General features: G+C 34.7%; 2 protein-coding genes across 2 annotated transcripts in view; one reads left to right on the top strand and one right to left on the bottom strand.

Annotated features, from left to right (window-relative positions):
* Positions 1–22,628, top strand: part of LOC127880651 (OTU domain-containing protein 3-like) — a 46,483-nt gene that overhangs the window by 19,434 nt on the left and 4,421 nt on the right. The window contains exons 2-6 of the mRNA XM_052427971.1: positions 13,505–13,823; positions 16,927–17,078; positions 19,874–19,986; positions 20,643–20,771; positions 22,027–22,149. Coding sequence (XP_052283931.1) covers positions 13,549–13,823; positions 16,927–17,078; positions 19,874–19,986; positions 20,643–20,771; positions 22,027–22,149 — 792 coding nt within the window. The 5' untranslated portion in view covers positions 13,505–13,548. The remainder of the gene's footprint in view (positions 1–13,504; positions 13,824–16,926; positions 17,079–19,873; positions 19,987–20,642; positions 20,772–22,026; positions 22,150–22,628) is intronic.
* On the bottom strand, positions 7,415–9,122 carry LOC127880652 (uncharacterized). The gene is made up of 3 exons (XM_052427972.1): positions 8,639–9,122; positions 8,227–8,385; positions 7,415–8,073 (listed from the first exon to the last, which is right to left on the bottom strand). The coding sequence occupies exons 1-3, from the start codon at positions 8,783–8,785 to the stop codon at positions 7,771–7,773; spliced, it is 609 nt and encodes a 202-aa protein (XP_052283932.1). The 5' UTR covers positions 8,786–9,122; the 3' UTR covers positions 7,415–7,770.

Genomic DNA, 22,628 nt, shown 5'->3' with positions numbered 1-22,628 from the left:
GTAGTTGAAACTATAGACTTATGAGGATGAATGTAACTAATTAACAATTTATTTTCACTATTGCGCAGTACAATTGTGCGTTTAATATATTCAGTAAGAGTACTGTATACACAAACGTCATTGTCTGGCACATATTTACACAATCCAAGGATTGGATTCACTTTTCCTCTCCTTGTTTGTTTTAACAACCCACTATAGTACAATACATAAAAGTCATTGTTTTTAACAATGTTTTCCAATGTCAATAATGAAATAGAATGACTTCGATTTGCTTGAGTCAAAACAATAAGCATAACAAGATTGTAAGATAACATTTTTAATGACAAACTATTTACTGGTGTAAGTGTTTTTAGATAACACAGGACTTTAGAGACATCCCAAGTTTCTTGATATTTCGGAATGGCCGGTCTTAAATTATGAACACCAGTGAGGAATTGAACCACTAAAGGATGACATCCAACTGAATAACCATCCTGTTTTTCACACAAATTAGACAAAGCACTTCTAGCTGTGTTAAGTGTTTCATATCTCAGTCCAGATTCATATAATTCTGTAAAAAATTCAATACAATATTCTATACACCCTTTCAGTTATTCGCTATTTAACCAGGTTTTCCGAAGGAAAAAACTGGTTATCAGATTGGCGAATGCGGGCGGGCTGGCTGGCTGGCGGGCTGGCGGGCGGGCGGAACAAGCTTGTCCGGGCCATAACTATGTCGTTCATTGTCATATTTTAAAATCATTTGGCACATTTGTTCACCATCATTGGACGGTGTGTCGCGCGAAATAATTACGTCGATATCTCCAAGGTCAAGGTCACACTTTGAGTTCAAAGGTCAAAATTGGCAATAAATGAGCTTGTCTGGGCCATAACTATGTCATTCATTGTGAGATTTTACAATTATTTGGCACATTTGTTCACCATCATGGGACGGTGTGTCGCACGAAAGAATCACGTCAATATCTCCAATGTCAAGGTCACCACAACTTAAAATAGATTTATTTTGAAACAAACTTACAAAGGGGGTTAATTTTGTTTGTTCATTTCAAAAGTTCAGTTTGAGTTGTCTCCCTTAATCAGAGTTTTTTTCACAATGAAAACCTGGTTTTGTGACAATTTTGTCCCTTGTACTAGTGTTAGAGTTGTGTCCCTTAGCCGGATGTGACGTCAACGGGCGATAGAAATTCGCCAGAGAAAATAAAATTTTACTGAAGAAATCAACATTTTTAGCACAATATATGCGTAAGTTGCACACATGTTTTATTTTTATTATTATATTGACGCATATTAAAGCTATCGCTTGTTGTATATTTACTTTTAAGTACGATGAAGTGAGAAAAAATGCATTAAACATTCCGTTTTGTCAAGACACATTTCATGTTCGTACATATACCACTACACCTGGATTGGAACTTATATGTCAATATTGTATAAAAATGCCAAATTTTGAAAACAAAGCGTATTACGAGTTATTTTCAGAAAGTTTATATTTGTAATCATGATTTTATCATAGGAATTATATGATTTCGGGGCTTTTTTATTCTTAAATAGAACTAAAAAGTAGAAGAATGTGAATGAAAACCAATCAGGAGAACGGGTCATTTAACTTTCATGTTTTTTACACCAAAATTTCTATATTTATAAACTTTCAAAACCGAAACTATCCATTGGGGATTCCTTGACTGAAGTGGTGAAAAAATATATGTTTTTCTTAAAAATCAGCTGCAAAAAAGCCCTGGATTATATGTGGTATTTTTTTTCAGGAATCATCCCAAATGCTATGTTCAGAAACAGTGAAGTACCATGGCTGAACCAGATCCTGTAACAGAAAAGAAAGTACAACAGTACACGACTGTGATTGTCATAAGGTTTGTTTTTTTGTTTAAAATGTGAATTCACTATAATAAATACTCCTAAGTTTATTATTAATATAATTATGCAAATACATAAACATTGGTGGCATGAATATATCCGGACATAGTCATGTACCATAACTACACTCTAATAAATATTGACTCGGTACAGAAACCCAACATGAATGCATACAAGTTCAGCTGTCAGGTTTTAAGCATTATTGCCACTTCATGTAACTTACACTACATTCAGTATCGATCATATTTATTTCAAACCATTTTCTAAAAAAAATAATATGATGAATTTTGTATGTTGTATAAGTAACATGATTTTTTTCTAAAGAAGCAATAATGCTTAAAACCTGCCTTTTTATTTTTTTGTAGCTGTATGCCAAGGATGTCCCTGGCGCTGTTTTACCGCAACTTCTACCAGAAAGATGCAAAGATACAGAGTTGCAAATATGGTTGAAATGCCAGGGACAAGCTGTGAAATCGAATGAGACAAAAGCCAAACTTTGCTTGAGGTACTTATTTTATATCGCCTTTTCAGGCCTTTTCCTGGTGTATCTACGGGTCAGTTAAACGGACCCATTCCCTAACCTAAATTGTAATAGAAATTCCCAATTTGAAAAAAATAATTCCCAATAAACAAAGAAAGAAGAGGTTATGATTATTTTAACTCAATTATATGTAAATGACATCTAACAAAGAACATTACCGTGAATAATATGATTTTTCATCTAATTTGAATGATTGTGAAGGGTTATTTTATATTAGTTTTTCCCAAATCAGTTGATTTTTGGCGCGAAAAATTCACAATCCTGCAATTGCCTTTTTTCCCAAAATGGCCAGGAAAAAGCCTGCTTTTTTATACAAAAAACCCACATTCATGTTGTGAATTTTTTTCTATGTTTCTGTCAACCAGTCTGTTAAAAATAAGTTTTATCTGTTTAGTCAGCCTGACTCGACCACACAGCATATAGTACTTTATATAACATGCATAGTGGCACACAGCTTTCTGCTTCAATTAAAATCCCTGACATAATTAGTAAAATTAGTTACATTACTCTCTTAAGTCTACATTAGAAATTGGTTGCCACTAGTTAAATTGTCTTTATACATTTTTTGGTCACAAAGAAGGTAGGGGTGGCGTTTATTGGGTGGAAAACAAGTATCTGAAACAGACTCTGGAGTAGTGTTTTTTTTGTAACACCTTAAATCTTAACGTTCTGTTAAAAAGTTTAAATCTTTACTTTTATATATTTTCCAGGGTAAAGAAATTCAGTGACAACCAGGATAACATCCTAATTGTGGATCCTTATCCAGACCAGCCATTCGCAGCTAAGAAGAAGTCTTCCTGTATGAACTGTAAAGGACAATCAACAGTGTCGACAGCGGAAGAACATCTTAATTTGGAAGAATGCACATTGACCCAAAGCACCAGACCGATCTTCAAATACTTTTCGTACATGAACATTCTGGAATGGACCAAAAGTTCTGGTAAAGGTTCAAAACTGGGTGTTGAAAAGCCTATTCAACGAGGCTATGTGTTTTTTCATGACGGTTATGTATTCGACACATGGACATCTGAACGTAACAGTTCAACAATTGTTAGATGTAAGTGTTTCCGCTCCATGAAAAACCGGTAATCAGGAATAAAGAGTATTGAAATAATCTAAATTAGATTTGAAAGTATTCAATTTTGTGTTATTTTAGTGTCAGTATTTGTGAGATTCACCTCAAATCAGCATTTATTCATTCAATATAATCATAGGATCTCAGCTCATTTTGGTGCAATACCTCATTACCTGTATCTGAATGTTTGTAATTTTCAGATTGTGTTTCCTTAAATTAGTTCATGATTTCTAGCTTTCACATGTTGTCTTTCATCATTTATCTCTCAATTAATGATACTGCATACTGTTTTGTGATGAACTATGCTACTCAAATGTGCTTATCTTGCATTATTTCTGTTGTTATAAAGCTTATATCATTGATTACAAAGTGTTTTTACTCAAAGAATTATGCAAATCTGTAGCAGAGTCTTAGTGAAATAGTGGCTATGGTGTCTGCTAAGCAATCTGGAGCAACCAGTTTCGATCCCCATCTAGAATCAGTAATGGTTCTTCCCAGGAAACAAACTTAAGTACTGATTTGTCTCAATATGCATTGGACTTTCTTAGTTTTACCTAATATTTCCAAAAAAAAACTAAAATTTCTCTTAACAAAATTATTTATTCAGTAGTCATACAATCAAAACAAATTAACAAACATGATTAAAAAGATGTGTATACAATTTTTATGTAAAAGCCACACACCTTATTTGGCATAGTAAATTTAAGTATGAATGACATATTTTATCTATGCCAATTATAATATATCTGGTGGTTACAAGATAGAAATCCATCTTTTTTGCACTTTACAACTTAAAAATAATCGCGTTTGTCGAAATGGATGTGTACGTCTGGAAATCCTACTTTCGGTATTAAAAGCAGTACTGTTTGAAAAAAAACAAAAAAACTTTCTATTAAACTAGGCTATAGATTTAATTTTATTATGCCAACTAGAATATATCTGGTGGTAACAAGGTAGGAAGCCATCTTTTTTTGCGCTTTAAAAGTTAAAAATAATCGTGTTTAATATAGAAATCCTACTTTCAGTTTTAAAAGCAGTAATTCCTGTTTGAAAAATAATAAATTACTTGCTAACAAGGCTATAGATTTAATGAAAATTTTGCACACTTTCAAATTGCATCTATATGTATTGATTAACATGTACTTTATTTCAAGGTGTGTAGCTTTAAATAGAGAATAATAGGTTAGTGTTGATTATAGATCAGGTTTATCATGCGAGGCTTAGAAAACAAAAAGCACGAGCCTTGGCGAGTGCTTTTTCGTTTTCGTGCCGAGCAATGATAAACCTGATCTATAATCAACACTAACCTATTATTCTATTTATCCCACTTTTTTATTCAGTAAACCTTTTTATTTTAACAAAATTAGTTTTCATGAGTGTTTGTCGTACTTTGATAATGACTGTAGTGTAACCAAGATCAGTGTATTACTCCGCGTTCCAAAAATAACCGCTGATCAAATTGTCATTTAAAAAAATCAGAATATCGTTCTGTGACAAAGAATCGTGCGTTACTAATAACAATTTTATTCATATTGAATTGCAAATCTAAAAGTTTTATAACATTAATATAACATTTAGTTGTTATATACAAGGAACTACATTTGTATACAACGTAGACTAACACCACACACAATTCACTTTCGATGTTCAAACTATCAACTAGAACACGAGGTGCAAAACATTTGCTTCTTTGTTGTAATATGTGGTTATTTCGTGACGAAATAACAATAACAACTTGGATTTAATCTAATTATTCACATTAAAATTTTGAATGTGGAAAGTTGCACCAAAGAATTGTGAGGCAAAGTTGTTCGAACGAGAGAAAGACATTTGCTAGTGAAGTGACTGGGTGGGACGAACATCAAGATCAACTTGTTCAACGGTAGACAGTGGTTGTGTAGGCTGCATTTCGACCATAGTTTCAGTGCATGAAGGTGAACAAAAGGAAGCTGTTTGTTTGTTACATTTACTGGACTGAGCAAGAATGTTGGAACACTTTTGCTGCTGTTCAACAGATATGGTGGAATAATTGGTTATGGACTGGACATTTTTGTGCCCTGTTATGGCCATGATTTCAGTGGGTGGAATGTTTGCATTTCGAAGTTTTTGGACCAGGAATTTGCGAACTGAGTAGTTGGTTATTCTCTTGTGCTCGGGAAAGCCGGCGTCTTTTGCCATGGCCTTCAGCATCTGACCCAGCTTGTTGACACCCAATTGTTGACGCAAGAACCACTGGGATGCAGTGTCAATTGTGCGTGTTGCCAGGTAGAAAGGGTGCTGATCTGAAGAAAAATCAGATGGACGCATATTCGAGTACAGCTTGTAAATTAACACGGGATTTCTTGGTCCAGAAGTGCCGAACATCTTGGGAGACACTTTTCTTATGTCAGCGATGTTCTCTTCTGTGCGCGTTTTCCTTTGCCGCTCGTTCAACTCGAGATACTCAACACCATTCGAGTCTACACGGAGGCGGACGTCTCCCCACCTAACAAAATACAAGAATCTTAATTTAATGTCAGATATGAACAATAATAAAATACAGCATTTAAGTTGAAGCGGATGTACTAAGTGAATGGGGTGAAAAAATAATGAGAAAAATTGATACATATATTGTGTGTTAAAAATGTTTCTTACCGCAAATTGTATTGCTCCGTTGTTCCTTGCAAGCCAAAATGAAGGCAGTTGTTCAACCAGACTGTATTTAACAAGGCTTTCGGAGACTCGGTGCCAAGGATCCCCTTCTCCCAGAGCAGATCGATGTCGGTATCACTCAGCGGATGGGCCTCCCTAGGACTGTTTCCCATACCCTAAATTGGTGATTTATATTTATTATACTGTTTCATTTAACTTTTCAACTATATTTTTTAATTTAAATTTATTTTTTTAGTATTCTATCTTTCGTAGGCTTACAGTATTACTTTTAATGTGACTTTTCGACTTTTATTTATTAACTGCAACTTTATGTCGACCGGGTATTAGTTTTGTACAGACTACACTTGGGATTTTTTCCCAATTTTGTCATAAATGATACGTTTTCTGTTGAATATGTTATTTTGCCAAATTTCTTTTAGTTATAACCGTTCATCTCAATTTTACCTGTTTCTTAAGACTTTTTCTTTGCATTGTAGGTGTCCCTTGTGAGTGCAAATTGGGCTCCAGTCCCTGTCATGACTGAACATCCATAGCGATGTCGTTTCAGGTACCTGTCAACACTAGCAATGATGCCACGGAGGGAGCTTGGTTCAAAATCTGTGCCATTTGACTTTTTAAGGGACAACAGGAAAGTGTTCAAATACTCATCAAGAAGAGTTGGTTCTATGTGGTGGATTTCTTTTGATTCAGCTTTTGACATAAGAAACTTTTTTAATTTGTTTATGTCAGACAAGGTCTTCGCTACAGTCTATTTATTTTCATTTTGGACAATGAAATCACCAACATCAGTGAGGTTAACATCTAAGAACTCTTTATTCTCATGCAGATCTAAAGTTGGGGGGAAGACATTGCTACTGGATGGTGCGTTACTACTGGGGCTGGTTTCATTCTCAATGGTCAATTCAATTTCATTTGTGAACAAAATAGATGGATCAAACCCATATTGTTCCTGAACTGGCTTAGTGTTAATTCCATTTCAGTTGCTTGTTGCTCATGTTCATTTTTTAATTCATCCCAAGTTAATGAGAAATTGACTTTGTCAAATTCGTCAGACATTTTGAGGGGTTTACGATTTCGCAGACGATTGTGTTCTATAGTCAAAGGGGAGCAACTCGAACTGACTCCGTCAAAGGGGAGCAACAACAACAGAACCTATTTGCAACATAGTGTTAAATTTACCTAATACTAGAAATTTAGTGATAATAAATGACAACAAACACGTTTTTTCTACTTGTATTTGTTTAATGTCATTAAGATTGACAAACATTTGAGATTGTTTTTATTATTGATGCACTTGGCAAATACAGGTGACGAGGTGCGTGGGAAAAAGTAGTCCCGGTTCGGCAGTTGATGACGTCATTTCGTGCCATTGATTATAGCCTTGCCGTTGATTATAGATGAAATTTAATAAACGGGGCTTTAATCAACCGAATTCGCTGTAAAAGTGGGATAAGTACTCTTTAAGCATAAATCTGTAACTAAATCAATGCTTATATCAAGAAAATTATCAAAAACTTTATACAAAGCCAAAAAATGTACAAATATTACATGAACAGCCAATGGTATTTCATAAACCTACATGTAGTATGATGTACACGAACAACAAATGTTCATATAAATGGTATGTATGTTAAACACCGGGACATGATATAATTGGGTCTTGGAAAAGAGTGAGCAATGAGCAAACTGTCCAAATTTGATTAATTGTCCCAAACAGAGAAACCAGAATGACCTGATCAAATATGTGAAAACTTATAATTTTGTTAATTGCACGTTCCATGTGAATTCTCTTCAATAGATGTGGTTTGTCCTTCCAGCAGTCGAAAAGTGTAGGGATGGCTCCTGGTTTTAGATACCTCCGCTTAGCAAATCCAGATTCGTCAAGACAGTCACGTTCAAAATGGAGAAAACAGACAACCGTATTGTGACTTATCTAAAAGGAAAAAAAAAGAATAAATAAATATGTGTGCTTTTTTGAATCACATCGACACTATTTTTCTGACATGAAAATATATAGTACTTTACATGTTTTATTTTTCTTTATACAAAATCATTTAAAGTTTTACTGAAACCACTAACAACTGACCTTAAAATGTCTGTCTTCATCTCTTCGTATTTTATTCAACCAAACAGATTGAACTGGATCATCTTCAGCTGGAAATGCATGATAGCTGGGCTTTCCATGGCCTTCTAACAATCCGTAGCCAGTGGTGTGACATTTGGGCACACAGCAGATCCTGTTAGACTGAAATTTTATGAAGATCAACTAATAATATTTAAAAAAAATCAAGTGAATAACAACTTTACCAATTAGTTTGGATCATTAAAATCAGTATAACAAAGTCCACAAACGTGGTTAACAAATAATAAGATGTGTTTTTATCCTATTGGTTGAGAATTTCATTTTATTTGTATTGATATTAATTATTATATGTCTATAAATGTTTTATTCCCAAATGTTATTTAAACAAATCAATTGACTAAACAATTTAATTTACCTTCGACTTCTTCTCGAGTGATACGGTAATGTCTTGAATCTGTTTTCCATCCGGTTTTGAGTCGAATACTGGTGTTGCTGTGTAAAACTGGACAGCATAGTAATGGTCATTAATCTGTTGAACAAAATTCTGTTTCATAACATTCATGATAACTGATACATTGTACTTTACACATTAATACACATTAGGCCGGGTATAGCTTAGTACAAGCTCTAATCAAACAAATAGCTTTTTAACAAACCATATGTTGCATTGGATGCCGTTGGCTTTCAATTTAAAAAAATGGTCAATTGGTACAAAAGCACGGTATGACTAAGACCAGTACGAGCGTCCTTTAGTTGCTTCAAAATATAAATGCCAAAAAGTGTTCATACTTTGACGAATACGAAATGTCCTTAGATAAAACAAGTCAATATTTCCACCTATTTAATCTATATCAACATTTCTGAACAGGATTTATTTCAGTAAAAAATCCTTCGTTTGAACGTTTTGTCCTCGCGAAAACATATAACAGACAAAAACAATACGGCTGCTTTAACAGCATTATAAACCGAATATCAAAATTGCATAAGAAAATAATAAATTATTAATAATAAGGTCAGTACAAACCTTTTCGTTCATATTTTGAGTCCATTTACACGGTTGAAAACACACATTGTCAAACAGACATCTCTTTGTTTGCTTACAGTCGATAATCGGGTATCCCCGGATGACGTCATTCAGGGGAGGTAATTATAATCTGTTAATAACTGAAAGGGTGTATAGGGCTTTGAAATGGATCGATTTTCCTTTTATTGCAGAAGTAAACCCATCTGTTAATGTACATGGAATACTGCTTCTGTGTAGTTTTTCTCCATGATGCCATGATGATATTAATTGACTGGCTAGATAGGTTTCGCTTTTCATAGGATTTCCGGATATGCGACATACCATCAGATGTAGTTTGTTGGTTAATGGATGAATCTTCTGTGTTTGTGGTATTTTCAATATGTTCGGACCAACCTTCAGAATATAAGGATCGTGAGTCAACATCTCCAGGATGCTGGTATAGAAATTCTGTGTTATCCAAAAAGGTGCCACCAGTAAAATATCTGCCTCGTCCTGTCTGGCTTTCTGCAGAACTTGTGCAATGCATCTGAAAGGCGGAAATGCATATATGTATTTGTTATGCCAATTAACAGAAAATGCATCTACTGCTTCAGCATCGGGATCTGGCTTCCACGACAAAAACCTACTGATCTGTTTATTTAAACGAGAAGCAAACATGTCTATTTCTGGCAAACCAAAGCATTCCACTGCCTTTAAGAAAACAGATTCATCCTATTTCCATTCAAGATTTTCATTAAATTTTCGAGAACTAAAATCTGCTTCATTCATTATACCTGGGACATGTGTAGCTGAAACTCAAATTTCTCTGTTTTTAAACCACAGTCAAATTTCTCTAGCAATGTCATTCAGAATGTACAGTTTTTCCACCCATATTATTTATATAAGCAACAGTTGATGAATTATCTGAACGTATCTGTACGTGAATATTGCTTTTTGTTTTAAAGAAAGATTTCAGAGCATGACTTGCAGCAAGTAATTCCAAGACATTTATATGGTTTTGGATTTCAGTTTCATCCCATCTACCACCAATTTTATCATTAAGACATATAGCACCCCATCCAAAAGCACTTGCATCTGTTGTTATTTTTAACTCTGGGTTTTTATGGGTTATTTTTCTCTGTTGCTGTGGTAAACATTCAATCCACCAGCTAAGTTCCTGCTTCATTTTCTCCGAAATGAACATGATTGGTTCATAATCACCAGCATTATGCTGAAGTGCATGAATTTTTTCATATTCTAGAGTTCGGTAAAAAAGCAGGACCGCATTCAACAGCTGAGAAAGATGAAACTAACAAACCCAAAACCCTTGCAACATCTCTAATTTTTGCCTTTTTCTGTGTATACAAATCTACGCATGCTTGTACTATTTTTTCAATTTTTACTTCTGGAAGAGTGACTGACATCTTTTCAGAATCAATAATGTTTCCGAGAAATGTTAATTTTGAGTTGGTGCTAATACTGGTTTCTTTTCGTGAATCATAAAACCTAAATCAGTAATAAGATTTACTGTATCTTGTATGTTTAGTTGACATTCAACATATGTGTCAGCCAGAAGTAACGAATCGTCTATGTTACCAGAATTTTTATGCCCAAGCATACGCAGAGATGCATAAACCGGCTTCATGAGTTTTGTAAATAACTTTGGGGCAGATGAAAAGCCATTTGGCAGTACTTAAAACTGGTAAATTTTTCCTAAATGATTAAACCTGAGCTTTACTTGCTCTTCCTCAGCAACTGGTACACTGTAATAGCCATGGCGAATATCAATACTTGCAAAATAAATACCAGGCTTTACCAATTTTAAAGCTGTTTCAAAGGTGTCCATCTTAAAATGATGGTACTGAATATGATTATTTAATAATTTTAAATTTAAAATCATCCTATACTCACCCACAGTTTGTTTTGGAATAATGAAAATTGGAGAAATATATTCATTAGGGTGATGATCAACTTCCTCAATAACATACATTGCCAATAAATTTTGTATTTCTGTATTTATAATTTGTTCTTCTTTTTCTGAGAATCTATTTCTATAACAGTTTGTTTTGATAGGATTTTCGCCTTCAATAAATTCCAAATGGCAATGCTCAACAATATCTTGGACATTATTATCATTTGTAATTTTTCTCCAATTTTCTATGTGATTTTTTATATTACCAGCAACAAAAGTACCAACCTTATCTACTTCTTCTGTGGATATCTCTAGTTTTTTGGAAAGGCTTCAGTCCGAAAAGGGCCATTTCCTCTACCTCTGCTGCGGAAGCCTCGTCCGCGAAGACCATATGGGTTGAACCCAGCTCGGCGTCCCCAGCTAAAGCCCCTCATAGGACCACCACGCCCCACTTTGCCAATACGATTCATGTTATTGATTTCTCTGACATTGTTATTGACATCCGTGTCATTCCCATATAACAGGTCTGTGTAGGGTAAAGATGCCGAAGCAAGGTAATGATACTTGTAGTCTAAATCTTGATTGTGGAGCTCTTTACGCTTTGTATTCATCATTTTATTAGCATGACCCAACAGGGCGATGGCAGTAGTTCCTAACTCGACATGCTCCGACTCAGAAGTCCCAAGCTTTTCCACGAGTTTTACCATATTTATGGATGCTTTTAACACAACTCCTTGAATGGCACTAAGTTGTGCATCTTCGGCTTGAGTGTAGCTTTTCAACAGTCGCCAAATGCCCTGGTTAACTCTTGTTTTTACCAGTGAGTCACAATTTTCTGGGCGATGAATTCGCTTACAAATGTCATCAAGATTGTGTTCTGATATACCATTTCTGAAAGAGTTGTTTACAAGACTTGCCAGGTCAGGATGAATATCAACATCAACTTGTTCATGTTGATAAAATTTGTCGGACAGCTGTTTGAAAATGGATTTTTGTTCCGACTCAATAGAGGATTCTTCGTGTTCTGTTTCAACATCATAACAATCATCATAAGTACCATCATCATCCATGGGTTCGTTACAAGCGGCCATGAATTCATTGAAAAGATGTTCTTGTTTTTCTATGCGCTCATTTTGAACATTGGCATTAGAATTTAGCACACGCAAAATGTCTAAGACTTCGGTCATATAAGCATTCGTGGCAGGTCCCTGGCGGGAGTTACCTGGCTTCACAGATGAAGTGTTTGATGCGATTGCATTTTCACTCGGTGCCGGTGCTTTAGGCTCTTTCATGCCTGTAACGGCTGAAACCGTAGAATGTTTTAGGTTTTGAACCGCTTTGTCCGCCATTATACACGTGCAACGAAGACTACCTTACGACAAATGCCGTAAAATAACAAAGTCGTAAATGGACTTATATTTAAATCTGCGAGCAGATATAATTAATGTATACATTTTGTCCGAAAATAATAAAATACAATTAAGCTACCAAGATAGCTATTTCTGAGACCAATATTCCGAAGAATATCAAAAACTAGTAAGTCTCTAACTGACGAGAAATATCCTCACGGTCTAGTTGTTCTCAGTGTAAAACCAAAAAATGGTGTACACTGTCTGAGATACAACAGCGCACTGACGAATTACGATACGGTCAATGCACATCTCATTTGATTCCGGAAATAGTATGACGTAATAGAATTATCGATATATGTAATCATTTTGTTTGTAATATATTTATTTTGAATTAAAAATACCAATACAAATTCAAAAACTTTCTATGCAGACACGCCTGTTTCCATTTATCCCAAAAATGAGGTTTAAAGGGACTGTCAACCAGATTGATGAAAAAAAAGAAAAGTTCTAAAATACCGTATTTTTTTTACAATTATTAGTTTATACTGATTAAAATATCATGACTGGTATATTACATTACTTGAAAAAGTTGTAAAGTTTTCATATTTTTAGTATATTCGGTAATAAAGTGTTATTGGGTATGTGTACCAGGTAACTACCAGTTAACTATAAATAACGCAAGTAGATTGATTATCATCGTCAAGTGGTAAACCCAGGAATGCAAATTGTGCATGCGCAGTGAATTGTATATATAATTTATATACCAGGTATAAAATGATCAATCTACTTGCGTTATTTTAATATAGTTTGTATATCGTTATGTCACCTATTTTCGCGATGTACTTTCAATTTCACATTGCAAAATTTTATTACTGAATATACTGAAAATCTGAACTTATTTTGAGTAATGTAATATACCAGTCTTGATATTTAAATCAATATAAACTTATAATTGTAAAAAATCTATTTTTCGTCAATCTGGTTGACAGCATGGAAAAAAACATATTTTTTCAGGTGTCGATCTGAGTGATACTGACTGATAACATAGATCCATTCCAATGTCTGCGAGGCGAGTTATCAACAGTCGCATGGGGCGTCAGCAAGGTCAAGGCGGTGGCTGTAGTAGTGTCCATGGTCAGCATGGTGGCAATGTGCACTACATACCTCTCTATCAAGATACTGTCACTAGAAAACGGGAGGAGAGAATGATACGTGAAGCTCACCGAAGGGACAAGAAAATGAATTCATATCTAGAGGAAGATGAGAACTATCCAAGTTTTAAAAATCAGCTAGCAAAGATCGGTCTCGAACTTAGAGACATCCCGGGAGATGGGTATGTTGGTTTTTACTCAAATAATATCTCACATATATATATAGGTCAGGTGGGAGAGGGTGTTCCCATTCACATGCACATGTGCATAAATCACATGCCTAACATATGTCATTATGCGCATGAAAAAAGTCCATAACAGAAACACATAACTTCAGTTCAAACTATCTTTCACTGTATCATCACTGTAAGTGTAATGCTTGCATGAACCTGAAATATGTACTTGCAGACGCACAGATGTCTGAAATGTTATTGCTATTCCGGTCAAAGATGAACCGGTATATTTATTGCTCCTGTACATGTTTTCTATATTTAAATGTATTATGCTTGCAATAAGCATTGTATAAGGTTTAAATGCAATAATCCTAATTAATGGATAACCCAATCAGCATAGTTTTTTTTCACCATTTTGGGAATGGGGCCGGGTCCCTTTGGATTGGGAAAAGTTACTGCGTTTTGACTAAAATTGGGAAATTAGTGTTGTTGTTGTTGTTTTGCTAAAAATTGAAACAACTAAGTGTTTTACATGTATTATTTACTAATACTAAGGTTGAACTTATATTGAACAAAATATTGAGATCTAAAAAAAAATAATTTTTATTTGGAAACCTTCCATTGGGAATTTTTAGCTTCCATTTGGGAAAAATATATACTTTTTTCCATTGGGAATGGGGCCGATTGCCGGACCCGATTTTGAATGAAAAAAGAACACTGATCAGTGCTAATTCATGACAAATGTGTATTTGTCTTAAAAGCGAATGTGTTTTCTTCATGGGAAAATTCAGTGGGCATTTATTACTAAATGAACATAAACTGGAAGCGTAACAGTTATCTCGGAAAAAAAAGTCATTAGATAAGAATAAGATACATGTGTACTAACAGTCTTCAACAGCTGAGTTCCAACTTTGTACACTTTTTAATAGAGAAATGTATTGGTGACTAAAAGGCGAGTTACATGTACGGTACTACCTTAGGTATTTATCTAGGGTACATCACTACATGTACCTGTAGTCCAATTATTGGCAACTTTCAACTATTGATTGCTACAACTGTGTGAGTGTCATACTGCATAATACTCTTGACAGATAATATTATAAGTGATCCATGTCAAAACATCTCTATTGTAAATGCATAGTAAAGAATGTTAATCTTTGAGAATTTAATTTTCTCAATAAATAACATTCTGAGTGTATGTATCCCCAGGCAGTTTTTGCTGTCAGCAAGGGCAGATTTACAGATTTTAAGAAGTAATTGTTAATTATATAATAGAAATTTTGCTTCAGTTCAGTAGCCTGAGATATCTTTCAACAAAAAGATATTGATCTTCAAAATCATAAATGTGTTTGTGTTGAGATGTGCCACAAATTGTTGATTGCTTATTATTATTATTATTACACCAAGATTCTGTTGATAGAATTGCACTTGACACTTAAGTGATATAAATGTGTTGCGTGATCTATTTATCACAAATGTAAGGAAAAAAAACGTTCAAAGTATGAAAAACAAAAGACAAGCCATTTATAAAAACAAGTCAATTTTTCCAGGCCTAATGAAAGAAGTATACCTCTAACAGTAACATCACTGGGATTTTAAAAACAAATAAAAAACAACAAATTATATACGTCTCAATTTATTGTGCATTTATAATAATTACACATATTATAATAGATTTTTTGACAAAAAAATCGAAACACTTCACTTTCCACAATAACAGTATTTCTGGATTGAGTTCATTAAATTTCCTGTCACTAGGACAACAAACATCATTCATTCATTTATTTAAACAATGTAAACCAGATAAAACATTTAACATAAGGCATACAAAAAATGTCTGTTTCCACTAAATGAACCGGAGTTTTCAAGCAGAGCTTACACTTTTTTTTCAGAATTTCAGGTTTAGTTTAAAAAAATGTTTGCTTCACTTGCTATATTTACTAAATTATCTTACATATGAGGAAACAACTTCATCGTAGAGATAAGGAAAATATTAAGGTTTCTGTCATGGCACACTCTTTTTGAAGTGGGAAATAGCTTATGTATAAAAAAAGTTCATAAAAAATTTGGCAACTTACCAGCCCTATTTAATTGAAACTCTTTTTGGCCTTAAAATTGATATTAGTCTCTCAGCATGAAGTTTATATAATATGTAAAATCTAAAAAGTGATTCATCACTGATATTTCAAATTTGTGATATTTTTTTATGAAACTATCATACCCCTGCCCAACGTGGGAGTGGGTATACTGTTTCAGGTTGTTTGTCAGTCCGTCATCGTAGATAGGCAGATCAACAAAGTGGGTTTGGGGGGGTTGGGCTTGCAGTGAACAAGAACCATAAATCTTGCTCCCCTATATTACAAGTTATTGCCTTTTGTCAATTTTGTTCAGATTTTCTTTTTGATGGGAGGAAATCTCAAAAACTATCAGAGGAATCAACTTGAAACTTTAGATCTCATTGACATAGTGTGCAGTGAAAAAACTATAACTTTTACTTCGTAATTTTCTTTGGTTATTTCCCTTTATTTATTTATTTTTGTTCTTAAAATGCCTCGGCCATATCTCTTAAAGTAAAAGAAGTATCAACTTGTAACTCTTGCTCCTCTTTTTAAAAATTTATTTCCGTTCTTTAATTTGTGTTCTAAAATGTTTTCTTGGAAACTGTTCACGTTATGAATCTGAAACCTAAGATACAGGTAGATTTGATTGAGTAGATATATATGTAGTAAAAAAGAACCATAATTCCTGCTCCACTATTGTCAGCTCTCCTGGGCACAAAGTGCTTATGATGAGCTTTTGTGATCACTCTACATGTATGTCTAGCTCAGTCACTTAGTCAGTGCATGTTAGTTGTCAGCTTTAAGCTCATTACCACTTTAGAGGCCAAATTTTTCATCTACTCTTGATGAAACTTGGTCAGCATGTTTATCTTGAAAATATCTAAGCTGAGTTCGAATATGGGTCGCATGCATTTAAAAACTAGGTCACCTTGTCAAATCTTAAAAGAAATTGAATCAAGTCTTCAAAACATTTTGTCTGTGAATTCAGGTAGAGCCATCATGATTTGATTTTGAATATGTTTATAAATATGATCTTCTCCATGTTTCTGCAGGAACTGCTTGTTTCGCGCCCTGGGTGACCAGTTTGAAGGTCATGTCCGGAACCATTTCCGTCACCGGCAGGACGTGGTACGCTTCATGGTGGACAACAAGGCAGACTTTGAACCCTTCCTGGTGGATGAGGACACATCCTTTGAACAGCACTGTAAGACTCAACTGCAACAACTTTATCTTTATAAAGAACCATTGTGTAGCATGGAAGTAAAATATGAACCAAGAAGTTAACTTTATTTGATGCATGGTCATATTTGATTGTCATGGATCCTAAGTTTTCTGCCTTGCATATGATGAAGCTTACTTAATTAACAATAGCAGTAAGATTGATCACATCTGCTTTTTTCTTTTGAAACGCAGTTTTTTAATTGTTTTTATCCCCTGATTATTGCCTTATAAACAAGATAAGTTTTGTTCTCATAAGCAACCATATATGACATGAGCTGTTAAACTTGGATCAATTTCTCTGCTATTATGCACCACTGGGTTAGAAGTGGAGGTGCATGGATATGTCACTATGTGGGTGTATGGAATGTCATGGGCTATTGACCAACAAGCTTGTCAAATATTTGTTTGGGATTAATTTTAAGGATAAAATTAATGAAGTGTGAAAGACATTTTGTCAACTGCATAACTTAAATTAAAATATTAAATTTATTGCAACAAATTTCACATTTTGTGTAGGTGTATCAAATCACATATGCTTGAATGCATTTAGCATAAATCTAGATGTTTTCATTTAGGTTTGTTGATTTGGGCGTGGTAAATAGTACCAAAGCAAAAGTAGAAAGCTAATTATTGCAGGCCTTAAAAATCCACTCGAAAGCGAGTGAAGTTAAATACTTGAATGACCTGGCGAGTGCTGTTTTTCGGTTGAGAAAATTAAATTCAGTTCCAGAATTCCTGCCACATCGATACAAATACAAATAGCCAACTATTTTTTTGACGAACACAAAATACGTTTAGTACACAAAGAAACTGCACCTTCGTTTTGACAATGTTAATTACATCACGGGTACATTAATAATAATTCTCGAAATAGGCTGCGCTAGTTTCGTAGATATCAGGAAGTTTGTAAATCAGAACTAATCGGTATTTTTCGGAAAATCCTAGATAAATGTATGTGTCATTTTAATGCTTAGACTGAGTAATTACGGCAAATCGCGACTCAACTTGCATAAAACACTAGCTCCATTAACCATTTAACTCCGCCTCCTTGAAGATTAAAAAAGGCAGAGCTATGCACAAAGTTGTTACTTATTTGGAAGATTGCCATTGAGTATTAATATACCACCTTTTCCCCAAAGTAGCAATATACACTCATATTTTAATGTCCGGAAAAGTAACTTTTTGTTCAGGTGAAGTGACAATTTTTGGGCACTGGTCTGACTAGACAAGTGGATTTAAAAGTATAGTTGAGCCCAGGGTCCTTCAGCCATAGAGTTACAATTTTGTGGTTTGAATCTTGCTTTATGTTTTACCTATCATTTCTCACATTTGTTTTTATAAATCACTTTCTGGTAAATATTTACGATAAAAGCTCTCAATTATTTCTTTAACACAAACCTTGCCATTTTCTATATTATCAAATAAATTTTAAGTGACTATTTATAGATTTGATGAAATATTGCCTCTGAACATGTGTCAATCCCCTGACTTGTTGTGTGCTTGTTAAAACGCTCAATACACGCACGCTTTATATGCAAATGACGTGACGTTGTACATGCTGCATCATTTTCGCGCTCTTTTTAATTGAGAAAAAGATTCGACACAAATAAATGTGCACTGCTAATTTGAAGCAAGAATATTTCAACGTTGCGGTAACATTTACATTCGGAAGTGTGTTTCGGATTAAAAACGCGTTAACATCGACTTACGGGAATGGGTTTGGGATTACAAATTTAATTATTCCCATTTGAGAATTCAACAAATATTAACAGTTGGGTTATGAATTTAACGAAAATTTGTTTAAACACTTTATGAGTCGAATAAATGTTTTGACGGAATTATGCATGAAATTCACGTTGTCCACAAGGATTACGGCTGGTTGCCATCATCAGTCTTCTAAGTAACTGGCTAAGATTTTTGTGGCAATTACATGTACGTCACGAGTCGTCTGCATGATTTAACTGAAGGTATTGCCTGCCTACTGCTGTCGCTCATACAAAGCGTGCGCTATCATTGGCCAATATTGATTTTCTAATACAGCGACGCTCCGCCTTTAGGCGGGCTTTAGTTGGCTAAAGCGACAAAGGATAGTAAATCGGCTTTCAAAATTTTCGGCGAAGTCGATATCGCTTTGATCTAAAGCTGCAATAACTGTCAGAATACACTGATCGGAAAATTTCAGGCGCCCCGGGGACTCTGATTTCGAAATTCAAGCGCCCCGCTGAGGGACCGTTAAATTGCCTGTGGAAAGCACTGATGTAATGACATGACATGTGATAAGCATGTCTTTCCATCCTCCCATGACATGTAATTTGGAAAATAATCACTAATAGTAATAACAACTAACACTTTCTCATTTTTCAAATCGCACATTGTATTTTGTGTACACATCTTTTTTAAATTACAAAGAAGGCAAAAGAACAGTGCTCTGACACATGTTTGTAATGTATGCAATCAATTTGTGTATCAATGATTTGCACCGTATGTCATGGCTATTGTATCAACAATAAATAAACTAGTTAATATGTAGTTGAGAACTAGAGTTGGGTAATCAACTTTGGTCTGAAGTTTGTTAATATGTATTTCACTATTAATTAGAATTCTGTTTTGCAACATTTTTATGTTGTGGACAATCAATGCAATTGATATTTGACAATACGTCATTATGTATGTGCATAAACTGTGATGTAAAATGAACAGCCGTATAACGTTATAAGTATGCTTTTGATGGCATAACTGATTGACCATGATTGTACATAGACATATGTTGTATTGCAGTATGGCAGCTGCAGAAGATGGGCACATATGCAGGCAATGATGCCATAGTGGCCTTCTCTAGACTGCACAAACTAAACATCATCATACATCAACTGAACTCTCCCTTCCTCCTGGTAGGTTTTACACAATGTGAGCTACATAGGTGAACCACATTCTTAATGCCTGTAACATTATACAGATTATTGTTTACTAATGACTCAGATGAGAAGTTACCTATTTATTGCAGCCAGTCAACTGAGCCTTACTGTGCTCTACAAGTATGTCGGCATTCTAGATTACTTTAACATTTTACTACAGCTGCTTGGAGTTGGGAGAAAACATTCAAATTGCTTTACGTGTATTATACTTGGCTGATAAAGACTAATACAGTTGACTGATTTCTATTTGTGTTAAATGTGTATAATATTTGGATTTCAAAAATGCTTTGCATTTTTACTGCGTTTTAAGACATTTTGTAATTGACTTGATGATCCTTATATAATAGCACCTGTGGTGTGTATGTAGATTGAAAATTTAATTAGACAAACTATAAAGCTTAAATGAAAGATATATAAGAATGATTCAAACACACATATTAATTTAAGCATGTTAATCATTCTGGTATTGCCTTGTCAGTAATTTTGATTTGAATTGTTGAAAGGCGTGTGGACATTCTGACTTAAAGTTAAACTGGTTTATGGCGCAGCTCATTATCGCCAGTCAGTGCAGTGCACATGCTGCTAACATAAGAAGTTGTTCATTTCTGAAGTGTTTTTTTTCCCCATTCCAGATACAGGGACCAGACAGCTGTTCATCAACCACACGTCAGCTGCACATCGCCTACCACAATGGAGACCACTACTCCAGCGTACGAAGAGTGGGAGACAACACTGAATCACCCACCAATATCAGACTTAAGGTACCTGCATTTTGAATTAACAAACTACATTAGACTTATGTATGGCAACACCTCATCATGGACTCATATTAGATTTTATTCACCATGCATCAATATGAAACTTAAGGTATCTGAATGTTGAGTCACCCACGTTGGTTAACATGCATTAGCAAAGACTAACACATAAATAACAAGACATATGTTTGTGAAACACAATGCCTTCTACTGCCCTTTGAAGCCGCACAGCAGCTATTTTAGATAAAATTCATCTTTGCCAAAAATCTATTTATTGGAACGAAACTCATGCTTCTTTTGTAAGTCATGTAAGTAGACTTGCATACCTAAAATCAGCTCAATATCTTAAAGGGTTGCGTATAAAACCTCTGGGAAATGGAACTTTGAAGTCGAGAGCCCATAACTTCACAAAAAAATCAATTGACCAGAAAGAAACTCACATTTCATCTGTGGTTCATGTAGGTTGACTCGCATACCAAAAATAATCTTTTGGCATAAGCAACTCTGGAAAACAGTTATTATAGAAAAATTTACGAGTCCAAGGCACATAATTTCTTCGTAAATTAATGGACCGGAACAAAACTCACACTTCATCTGTGATAATGTAGGTAGATTCACATACCAAAAATCAGCTACATATCAGAAAGGGATTTTTTGTTCAACTCCGAAAACTGAAAAATGTGCAGTCCAAGGCCCATCACTTTGCAACAAGCAATAGACCAGAATGCAAGTCACACTTCATCTGTAAGTCATCTGTAAGTTAAAGGTGAACTGCCATGCTTTTTAAAATCCTTAAAGCCACTATATTTGTGTATTTAGTGCATATAAAAACGTTTTTGCATCTCACTGATGAAATAACGAAAAATTAAGAAAATAACACAATATTGAATATCAGATTTGTTATAATAGAGAAAAAGTCCAAGGTGCATAACTTGCCAAAAGTAAATTGACTTAAACAAAACTCACACTTCATCTGTGTAACATGTAGGTAGACTCACACACCAAATATCAGGTCAATATCTTAGCGTTCGGTAAAGATGTCCGGAAAATGGAATGCAGGATGGACAGACGGACAGACAGACAGTGAGACTGCTGTATGCCGCCCTACAGGGAGAATAAAAACAATACCTTTAATAACTTTAATCGATGCAACATAGTTACATTATGGCCCCCTTGTTATAAAATATTTTTAGTTTTAAAACTAGCATCAAAACTTTGTTTAGTTTCATTCAGCTTATAGACTGCTTATCTGACTATTCAGCTAGGAGAGAGTGAGAAGCCAACTGGTTTCCCAGAATTCCCAGGCCATGATGATGGGGTGGTGAGGGCTGTCCGTGATACTGTGAGACTGGTTGAGGAGGTTGTCACAGCCACGGGCTGTCCAGTAAGTACTGGAGGCTGACATTGAAACTTTATCTGCAGGCTGTCCAGTAAGGACTGTAGGCTGACATTAAAACTATACCTTTGGGCTGTCCATTCTATACATATTCCTGCAGGCTGACATTAAATTATACCTTTGGACTATCCAGTAAGTATTTGAGGCTGATAATAACACTACCTGTGGGCTGTCCAGTAAGTACTGGAGGCTGACATTAACACTATATCTATGGGAATTCCAGTAAGTACTGGAGGCTTACATTGAAACTGTACCTGAGGACTGTCCAGTAAGTACTGAAGGCTGACATTGAAACTATATTGGAGGCTGACATTGAAACAAATCTGTTTTTTTTTTAATCTGCACCAAACTTGTTTTTAAAAGAGTGATCATCACCCAAATGTTTTACAAATGGCTCCTTGAAATGCTGATGTGTTCCTGTTGACAACCAACAGTTTTGTTTCTGTTCTTGACTGTTTAACTGTTCT

The sequence above is a fragment of the Dreissena polymorpha genome, chromosome 5, assembly GCF_020536995.1.
Source record: "Dreissena polymorpha isolate Duluth1 chromosome 5, UMN_Dpol_1.0, whole genome shotgun sequence".
NCBI classification, from domain to species: Eukaryota; Metazoa; Mollusca; class Bivalvia; order Myida; family Dreissenidae; genus Dreissena; species Dreissena polymorpha.
This window is presented reverse-complemented; position numbering and strand designations above follow the sequence as displayed.

Excerpts from the sequence above, each read along its gene's own strand:
- LOC127880652 (XM_052427972.1), bottom strand. The coding sequence starts at position 8,785 with ATGAATGTTATGAAACAGAATTTTGTTCAACAGATTAATGACCATTAC. Across the intron at positions 8,386-8,638 it reads CACTCGAGAAGAAGTCGAAG|TCTAACAGGATCTGCTGTGT; the intron begins GTAAATTAAATT and ends ATAAAATTTCAG. Across the intron at positions 8,074-8,226 it reads ATGAAGACAGACATTTTAAG|ATAAGTCACAATACGGTTGT; the intron begins GTCAGTTGTTAG and ends TTTTCCTTTTAG.